Source organism: Arabidopsis lyrata (assembly GCF_000004255.2).
Source record: "Arabidopsis lyrata subsp. lyrata unplaced genomic scaffold ARALYscaffold_1, whole genome shotgun sequence".
Taxonomy (NCBI): Eukaryota; Viridiplantae; Streptophyta; class Magnoliopsida; order Brassicales; family Brassicaceae; genus Arabidopsis; species Arabidopsis lyrata.
In genome coordinates this window covers 17,959,344-17,969,673 of record NW_003302555.1, presented here as the reverse complement: position 1 = coordinate 17,969,673, position 10,330 = coordinate 17,959,344, and the positions used below count along the sequence as shown (strand labels likewise).

The window sequence follows — 10,330 nt, the reverse complement described above, 5'->3', positions numbered from 1 at the left end:
TTTGAAAAGTTTTTTTTCGCACAAAACTCTAAACCTAATATCTTTTTTTGGAACTGTGGATACGTAATTTGGATGGGCCTAAAACCCATTTGGGTTAGGTCTATTATTAATGGAAAAGTTCATCGATTTATATCAAGTCTAATTTCATTGAAAAATATGGTTCCAACCGACCTTGCAAATTCGCCTTTCTAGACTCTTCTTCCTTTTTTGTCTGATTTTTACTTTTATACTATGTAATAAATAAATAAATAAAAACTATGTAATAAATAAATTATATAAAAATTTAATACAATAAATAAACAAAATAAAATAATTGGGCACGAAACGATGAGTTTGCCCTAAAAGGATCAACCACAATCACGCGTCTTCATTTGTAGTTTCTCAGCCTCCTTCTCTTCCTTTATATATATAAATATCTACAAAAACATCATTTTTGCTTCGTTGGTTCTCTCATTATTCACATCTCATCGCCGCAACAAACGTTTCTTCTTCAAGCTCGTACAGAGATTATCCTCCTTTTTTGTTATCATACAAGGTAAAGATTCTCGCTTTTTGATTCCGATTGGTTATCTATTGATTGGTTTGTATCTGTTCCCCTGATCTAGTTTGTGAATTTAGATTCGTTATCGATTTTATGGATAGACCACATGATTGGTTTTGAATCCGAAAGAGATGGTTTTTTGGCCTGTAGGTCAATTTACGGTTATGATAGATTAGGTTTTCAGATTTTCAATCTTGAAACTTTAATCTATTTCTGTTATGGGTTCTTGATTCTTTTTCAAGACTTAGGATTGTTCATGTTAGATCTTTTGAATTGGTGAATCTTGTATTGAAAAGGTCAAGTCTTTGTTTTGCTTAAGCAGAGAAAGGAACAATAACTTTGAATATGTCTCTTTAATGTTTATGTGTCTATGTTTTTGTAGGAAGTTGGGCAGTTTAAGCTGCTGGGATCATCAGTTTGTCAAAAGTGGAGTGTGAAGAATCTTTTATGTCTGAACAGGCTTCTCTCTTTCAATCATCTATCCGGCTTTTAGGGGAGTACTGTCCTATATCTAGGAAAAAGTCCACTCATAAAGTTGGTGGTTTGCGTCTTGGATCTTTTGAAGCCTTCAATCGCAACAGCACGAGCTTTTCTGGTTTTCAGTTTATGCAACCGAGTGATTATCACTGTCTCTTCTGACATCCCTCGTCTATTTACGTGCTTGCTTGTTTGTCAAATCGAAAATGGCGTTGCAAAACATTGGTGCTTCCAACCGCGATGATGCCTTTTATAGGTACAAGATGCCGAGGATGATGACCAAGATTGAAGGTAGAGGTAACGGTATCAAGACTAATGTGGTCAATATGGTTGAGATCGCTAAGGCCTTGGGGAGACCTGCTGCTTATACTACCAAGTATTTTGGTTGTGAGCTTGGTGCGCAGTCTAAGTTTGATGAGAAGACTGGAACCTCGCTGGTGAATGGGTCTCATGACACTTCCAAGCTTGCGGGATTGCTGGAGAACTTTATCAAAAAGTATGTTCAGTGTTATGGATGTGGGAATCCTGAAACTGAAATACTCATCACTAAGACGCAGATGCTTCAGCTGAAATGTGCGGCTTGCGGGTTTATCTCAGATGTCGATATGAGGGACAAGCTCACGTCGTTCATTCTGAAGAATCCTCCAGAGCAAAAGAAGTCGTCTAAGGACAAGAAGTCGATGAGGAGAGCTGAGAAGGAAAGGCTCAAAGAAGGTGAAGCAGCTGATGAGGAGATGAGGAAACTCAAGAAGGAGGCTGCTAGCAAGAAGAAAGCAGCGACCACGGGTACTTCGAAAGACAAAGTTTCGAAGAAGAAAGATCATTCCCCACCTCGAAGCCAGTCTGATGAAAATGAGCAAGCAGACAGTGAAGAAGATGATGACGATGTCCAGTGGCAAACAGATACTTCCAGGGAGGCTGCTGAGAAACGTATGAAAGAACAGCTGAGCGCTGTAACAGCTGATATGGTGATGCTGTCTACAATTGAAGAAAAAAAGCCAGCAGTTCAGGTGAAGAAGGCACCAGAAGCAGTGCATGAGAATGGCAATAGCAAGATCCCTGAAAATGCTCATGAAAAGCTGGTCAATGAGATAAAGGAGCTTCTGAGCAATGGTTCATCTCCTACCCAACTCAAAACAGCCCTAGCTTCAAACTCCGCAACCCCCCAGGAGAAAATGGAAGCCCTATTCTCTGCCCTCTTTGGAGGTGCAGGCAAGGGATTCGCCAAAGAAGTGATCAAGAAGAAGAAATATCTCGTGGCCTTGATGATGATGCACGAAGAAGCTGGATCTCCTCAGCAGATGGTTTTACTTAACGGAATAGAATCCTTCTGCACGAAGGCAAGCGCAGAGGCTGCCAAAGAAGTTGCTCTTGTTATCAAAGGTCTTTATGATGAAGACCTTTTGGAAGAGGATGTGATTGTTGAATGGTACAATAAAGGCATTAAAAGCTCCCCTGTGTTGAAGAATGTTACTCCGTTCATTGAGTGGCTCCAGAACGCCGAGTCTGAGTCCGAGGAAGAGTGATGCAGCGTCTCTTTTACTTGGTGTTGTTTGTGTTTGCGTCTGTGTCTGGTTCAGTGTGAGTTTTGAATAAGGTAAGAGTACAGTGGCCAAGGTTTCTTATGTTGAGTAACACTAGTCATTGGTCTCTCTGTTGTTTGGTCTCTATAGATGATCTCGCTACTCTGTTTTAAAGTTTCAGACGGTTTGTTTATGTTTTGTCACATTGTATTTGTCATGATTTAGACAGCCTGTATGCTTTGGTATTATGCTTTCTACTCTTCTTAGGGGTACCGTGAAACCATCGATTCCACAATTTATCAATTCGACTAACCAGAATATGTATTGTTGTCGAATTTTTCAAGTAGAAAAACTAATCTTTTTTCAAGTAGATCAGATTTGGCAAAGATAGGACTAAAACTGTATTATTTTCAAAGTCTCCAACATATTGAGATATGGATCTTGAGCTTCAAGTTGAACCTTTCGACCTCCAACTTCTCTCCTGGTAGATTGCATTCCGATCAATATCAGAATCTTATTTCTTTCTTCGATTATGATCTCTGATTTAAAGGAAGAGACAACATAAAATTGAAACTTTTTTTTACAAAGTATATATATTGATTCCAAGTCCATAAGAAAATGAATCGTAAAAGATGGAATAAAACTTACTCTCTAAAACACAACATGAAAAATCCTAAATATGTCAAATTTGTTGAACAAAAATATTGATCATAAAAGAGAAAAAAAAAACACTATGAAAAATGTATATAAATATTTTTTAACCCATACTGTAAAAAATTTTGTTTGTCGATCAAAATTGAACAGTAGAGAATAGTTTCTAAAGAAAATTAGAAAAAAACAAGAAAAATAATTTTAATTGAAATTTTAATTTTGATTGAAAAATCCGCATTAATCAAATTTGTGGTTTAAATATTCTGAACTAGGTTTTTATATCATACTGTATCACAAGGTTTGACGGTTTTCGGTTGGTTTTAGCGGTTCAACTCAAATCCAGTTTCGATTCAACCCGAATTCGGATAGATGGACGATTTTCGGCTAACTGGCCGGTCAAGTTTCCAAAACGTTGTTTATACGTGTTTGTCCATTGTACAGTATTTTGAGAGTTCTTATTTATGTAATGATCAAGTTTCCTACAGCGAAATACTAATGATCAAGTTTTCTTTAATAAAAAAGTAAATTTGGGCTCACATGTAAATAACTCAAAGAGCAAAAAGAAAATTGGTTTCACATGTATTTATACAAGTCTTATAACAATTTGGTCTCACATGTAAATAATTCAAGTCTTGTTACAAACAAAATAATTTGTGTTGACACGGGATCTTAGATATTTTACACATTTATATTCAAGTGGGATCTTATATATTTTTTCCATTGCTACTTGAAACCGATCGAGTTATCCAATAACAAAAGCTTTTGCTTTTAAATTATGTTTACTTAAATTTAGAAAATCTACTTTGATCTCCACAATACATAGAATAACTAAAATTAAGTAGGACAATTCAGAAGACTTTATACATTTGAAAGTCAATTACGCTTTTTTATTATACACATATATGAAAACCGAAACTTGTTGAGAGAAACAAATATTAGGTCTTCGACCTAACATATATATATATGTAATAAAAAAAGTATAGTCTTTTCTGAATTGGTCCAACTTAATTTTAATGATTCTATATATTTGTGTGGAACAAAGAAATGAACATGTGTTTGACCAAAACAGAAAAATGAACACGTAACGTGAGTTCATTTATCTATATATAGATGCATGGATTCACATCTTGAAATTGATACGTTTATATCAACCAAAAATATGTACAAACTCACGGTTCGTATACTGATTTTGAGTTTTCTTTTGTTCTCTGGATTATCAAATACGGTATTAGCCCGAGTACGATATGAATCTCCAAGCCAAAGTAAGTGTTTTTTTTTTCTTCTTTTTAAGCAATTTTAGATATGTTCGATACAATTTGGTTTTTGTTCATACGTTGATCTTTTGGTTTTGGTTCTATGTTTCACTATTTAATAGTAGTTTTATTTCTCTTTTTCAAAATTGATTAGCTAATAGTTGTTTTCTTTTTAGGGAAGGAAATAGGAAAAGAAGTTTGGGATCAAACACTCTTTACCGAGATCAAGATTGGTGCAGCAGGCAGTAATTCAGGGAGAGCTCCTTCATGTAATAATAGTTGTAAACCTAACCGGCCTTAATAAATAAATAAACAAATCTTTGTTTCAATTTGGCAAAGTCTGTAACATATAAAGATATGGATCTTGTTCTTCAAGTTGAACCTTTCAATCTCCAACTTCTCTCCTGTTAAATTGCATTTCGATAAATTTCAAAATCTTATTTCTCTTTTCAATTGCGATCTCTGATTTAAACTAAAACATTGGCTATATTACATGATTGACATCGCAATGACTAACGCTTAATACCACTTCAAATATGCGTTGCCTAATTACCACTTGAGACACTTCACGATCACTTCAAGAGAAAGAACAAACAGAGAAACAAGACATTCGCGAGTTCTACGAGTTCCTCGGAAATCTTTGATGATCTGGAGCATCTCGTGGCTGTATTTTCAGCAAGCAACCCACTAGATTATTTAGGAGCTACAAGTGATAATTTTGTAGGAAGAATCAAGAGAGCTAGAGAGAGAAACAAATCTATATATAATAGCAATCTAATAAATACCATTTGCACATCTGAAAGGTTGCGTCTTTTTATCGCAACCTTTCGTTTAAATCGGTTATTTTTTTACGGGTATTTTGGTTGCGTCTTTTTTTCGCAATTTTCGTTTTAATCGGTTATTTTTTTACGGTTATGTCGTTTCCAATAAATACCATTTGCACATCTGAACGGTTGCGTCTTTTTATTGCAACATTTCGTTTAAATATTTTTGGTTGTTTTTCTTACAGTTATTTTTGTACGGTCATGTTGTTTTATTGAATTTCTTTTTCCGTAAACCAATAAACTACATAAATGGTTTTATTTCATAGTTTACATATGGATATATTTAGTAGTATAACCTCCTTAATATATTTAGTAGTATAACCTCCTTAATTATATCATTCATTTAACATTTACGTGATATCATGGGAAAACAATAATATAGAAGTTTAAATAATTTGGACATACGTGAGTGAAATGAGCCCCACACATTAAAGCTGTACCGGACACGTTCGTCTACGTAATGGACTTATCGAATAATTGTAAAATCGTGCCTTTTCAATGTTGGAAATAAGACTTAGAAACCAGAATTGAGGAAGAACAAAAGTTGCAGAGCCGTAGAGAATCTACTGCACTTGAGCGAAAAACCGCCTAATCCCGGGTGCAAGATAACCAAGACGGCTCACTCCAGGGTTCACTCTGCTCTCAATTGAATTGTGCACTTAACTCAAAAGAGATGAACTTCTCAAACCCAGAAATTGAAATAAAAAGGAAGAAGAAGAAGATGGAAGAAGAGAGTGAGTTTTTCATCATCTGATCAAAGACCAAAGTCCTTCTTATATAGGCACAAATCTCAACTATTCACGAGAGATTTCAGCCCCCAAATCTTACTCTCATAATGCCACTTCTTCCTCAACGTTGCAAAGTCGGTGAGAAAAAGTTGCAGTCACGATTTTGACTTTTTCCTTTTTGTGAAGAAAGAGATTTTATCAAAGCTTAATTATCACAAAACCAACGTGGATTATAGAGTCCATTTCGAAAACATAAGGCCCAAAACAATTTGAAGAAACATACTCAACATTCAACTCTATATATTGTCTTTCTTTTCGAAATTCCAATTTTTTGTCCTCCTATAACGATTATTTGTTTTACGATGAATTCAAAACAAATGGAATCAAATTCTTTACTGTCTAAATTATTTCTAAACATACACTTTTTTAATATTGAAGAAAAACTTCTAATTCTTTATTTAACCAAAGATTTTTGGAATGATCTTGAAAATGGAAAAGTTTTAATCAATTTTAAATATAAAAATTTAGTGAAGATGCCAACAATTTTTTTCTCAGAATTGGAGAGATTATACAGTGAATTTTTTGATTTAACAATTATATATGGTAACAATGGTGCTTTCTACCTTAAGACAATATATATGGGTTGTATACAATAAAATATTGATGCTGCGTTAACATTATTACAAAGTCCAAATATGAGAAGACATCCTCGAGCAATATGGCTATCTACTATATTTTTCATATGTGTTGGTCGCTTTAAATGTGGAAAACGTCAAATGAACCGTTTCAAATGGTATAATAATCCAGAAAAAATCTCCGTTATTAGGAAAAAAGCAATGATTATAGTTCATCACAGGAATATTAAAGGAAGAAATTTTTTTACTCAATTAATTCATCAATATAAATATAAATTTATGAGATCTTGTAAATGTTTATTTGTTTGTTCTAGATGTAATTTATGTCATCAAATTTTATATTTTCTTGAATCTATATAATAAAATAAATATTAGTTTTAAATTTTATAGTTAACAAAAAATTACATTAATTCTCTAGCTAAATTTGTAGTCATCCAAGGGTCTTGTCGATTTTATTTCAATTTTTGCGTTTGGCCCAAATATTTACTTTTTTGTTTCTATTACTACTTACAGTGGCGGAGCTAGGAATTTTTGTTATAGGGGTCAAAATTTTTTTTAATATAAAATAATATATATTATATAAAAAAGATATTTTAGATTTATCTAAAAATAATTGACATATATAAAAAAATAATGAATAATTTATCAAAAAATCAACCAAAATTGATATTTAATAGTTTTTTAGTTGCGCTCCTCAACGATTAACAAATAGAGAAAAAAAATTAGATTTTGCGGATGTTTTTATAATTAAATATAATATTAGATTAGATCATTAGCTGGATTTGTTTTTAATTAAGTCAGAGATTTTCTAATATATCACCATCTAAGATTGAAAAAAAATAAGGAAGAATAAGCTAAAACGTTTTTAGACTACAAACAAATGTTAAAATATAAGATTAGTTTATATTAATGGGCTTAATTATAGTATATTTACTTAAATAAATTTTATTGGGCTTAATATTATTTATAAGTATAATATAATTATTGGGCATAAATATTTTAATCTTGTAACATAAAATTTTACAGGGGTCAAAAGTCTTATGGGATTGAGGTCAATTTAATATATTTAATAAAGTTTCAGCTAATTTTTTTAATTCCATCAGGGTCAATTGACCCTTATGACTGTGCACTGCCTCCGCCTCTGACTACTCAAACTCATAGACGGCAAACCTTATTTTATATCCCTGTTCTAATAATCGGCCGCCTAGGCGCTGATCGGGTGGGAACCGCCGAGATTTTGTCCAAATCGGCAAAAAAAATCGGTGATCCGATTTTTGTCCGCCTAGACGGCGCCTAGCCCAATTTGTTTTTTTTTTTTTTGGATCTAAAATTAAAAACGTCCCACTTATGTTTATAATTTATATAAAAATCATAAGTTTGACCTTAAATTCTTGTTTTCATGTGTTAATGCAATTTTAAAAACAAGATTATATAAATTTCTTTTTTATTATGGATTAATATGTTTTTAAAATATTAAATAGCCTTAAAACTAGTCTCCGATTAATCCCCATTTAATCTCCGATTTTCTTGCTTGGCGCTAGGCCCACCCTCACCGCCTGACTAGCGCCTAGCGATTTTTTAAACATGGCTGTATATGTATGTGTATTTTTCCACCGAATAATAAATTCCATGAATAAAAATAAATTAAATATATCGTTCAAACTTCCATTTTATTATTAAAGATACATATTATAATACAAATATATCCCAATATCGTTTCAAATCATGTGTATTTATGATGTTTGTTTATTCATGCAAACGTATACTATAAGATTTATAACTAAAGGTCTAACATAAAAATTATATATATAATAGCAATTTCAATAAATGCCTTTTGCACATCTGAACGCACTACAAGAAAAAGGATCTGTTGTATCATTTAAATTGTATCACAAAACTAAATGATATTATTTTAAATCAGTTATTTAAAAGTGAAACAAATATAGATGGTTTAGCATCAATTATAATTATTGATGTTATAATTAATTAGTTTTGCATCAATTCAATAAAACTGATACAGTTTTTATTAGTTTGTATCACTTTAAAAAAATTGATAGTAAAACCTAGATTTACATCGAATAGGTAATTGATGTAATTATTAATTGTTGTTAACATCACTTATAAAATGATATAAAAATATTGTCATTAAAATAAACGATCAAATTGTTTTTAATAGTTTGCATCCAATAATAACTGAAACTAATTAATTAGAATTGATTACAATGCTTTCTATTTTATTAAAAGAATAATACCTGACAGTAATTATTTTGAATGATAAGAATTTGACCGTAATTGTGTGATTTCTTAGTTTCAGTAAAAAAATTGATGTTAGATAGATAACTAAAATAAATTGTAGGATTATATAATATATATATAGTAGAATATGCAGAAATCCTACAATTGTTTTTTAAACAACTAAAATCCTACAATTTATTTTATTTATATTGAATTTATGCCTTTTACATTTGTATTGGTTGTAAATTTAAAATAGTACATATAAGTAAAACGATTATCAAATAAATAAATGGGATATGGAATAGATAGTATTGGTTGTTATTGATATAATAACTAGAATCCCTAAAATATCTCCCTCTTCGTCACGTTCTTCATATTTTTTGGTTAAATGTAAATCTTTCTCATTTTTTTCTACAACTGTTCAGTCTCCTCTAAACTAAACATAGGGTCAGACTGGTTGATGTAAATAGAAGAAAATAATTGGGAAGAAAACTAAATATTCTCAATTCCTCTATCATTTCTCCAGTCAAGAATAATTCATTCTCCATCAAAATTAAACTTTTTCTTCTCAATTCCTCTACTTTTTAGTAAAACCAACTGAAAATTTCTTCTCATAAATACACGGTAGAAAACATTCTTCTAACTTTCAACATTTCTTTTCTTTTGTTTTCTTCTCTTTTATTTTCTTCCCTTTTCTTCTCCCTCTTTCCAGTCACAACCTAAATATGACTCCCTTTTCTCTCATTCTCTGGTTCCAAATCTACTAATAGTATGGTAGAAGATAAGGTTCACCGTCGACTCATGATGCTCAAAGACCAATTTGACCAGAGCGTCTAGAGCCAATGATTACTTTTTGTCTGTATTGATCTCATCTTTGCTTCTTTGTATATTTGTTATTTATACTTTCGCTTGTTCATTAATTTTTTTTTTTATGAAAATGCAAGGTGATACAAAAGGGAGGCAAATTACACAAAAGATAGGCACGAGTTTTTTTACCAGCAGAGAAAACAAAAAATGATCCAAGGACTATATTTGATGGAGACACTGGCGGAAGCATGTAATTGGTGGATCGACGACTTAAAAGTTTAATGGCGGTGATGGAGTCATGGAGATAGTTCGATTATCGTCTCTTCATTGGCAATTTTCAATTAGAATATTTTTTACAATTTAATTAAATTCATATTTTAATTGATTTTATTTAGCATATTGATGACCATAATAAGTGATACAAAAATTAGATGACTGATGAATTATAAATAACACGATTAAATTGGAATAAAATAGCTCATTTATTGTAAATGTACATTTATTACAAAAAAATAAAATTAGTAGAATCATTTATCAAAACTGACACTAATTTTAGGATCACTTATTTATAAGTGATGCAAATACTCATCTCAATTGTTACAACCGATACATATACTAACATCACTTATGCAAAGTGATTTAAAAATATAACATCA

At 31.7% G+C, this 10,330-nt stretch overlaps 2 protein-coding genes across 2 annotated transcripts; both read left to right on the top strand.

Moving 5' to 3' along the window:
• The first annotated feature begins 365 nt into the window (after positions 1–365).
• Positions 366–2,801, top strand: LOC9329980 (probable eukaryotic translation initiation factor 5-1). Its single transcript, XM_002893873.2, has 2 exons — positions 366–535; positions 924–2,801. The coding sequence occupies exon 2, from the start codon at positions 1,225–1,227 to the stop codon at positions 2,542–2,544; it is 1,320 nt and encodes a 439-aa protein (XP_002893919.1). The 5' UTR covers positions 366–535; positions 924–1,224; the 3' UTR covers positions 2,545–2,801.
• Positions 2,802–4,295: 1,494 nt separating this feature from the next.
• Positions 4,296–4,863, top strand: LOC9329979. The gene is made up of 2 exons (XM_021011139.1): positions 4,296–4,454; positions 4,622–4,863. The coding sequence occupies exons 1-2, from the start codon at positions 4,307–4,309 to the stop codon at positions 4,744–4,746; spliced, it is 273 nt and encodes a 90-aa protein (XP_020866798.1). The 5' UTR covers positions 4,296–4,306; the 3' UTR covers positions 4,747–4,863.
• Positions 4,864–10,330: the final 5,467 nt, after the last annotated feature.

What these genes read in the sequence shown, in the direction of transcription:
- LOC9329979 (XM_021011139.1), top strand. Translation starts at nt 4,307, where the DNA reads ATGGATTCACATCTTGAAATTGATACGTTTATATCAACCAAAAATATG. An exon ending in ATATGAATCTCCAAGCCAAA is followed by an intron (nt 4,455 to 4,621) that starts GTAAGTGTTTTT and finishes TTTTCTTTTTAG; the next exon opens with GGAAGGAAATAGGAAAAGAA.
- LOC9329980 (XM_002893873.2), top strand. Translation starts at nt 1,225, where the DNA reads ATGGCGTTGCAAAACATTGGTGCTTCCAACCGCGATGATGCCTTTTAT.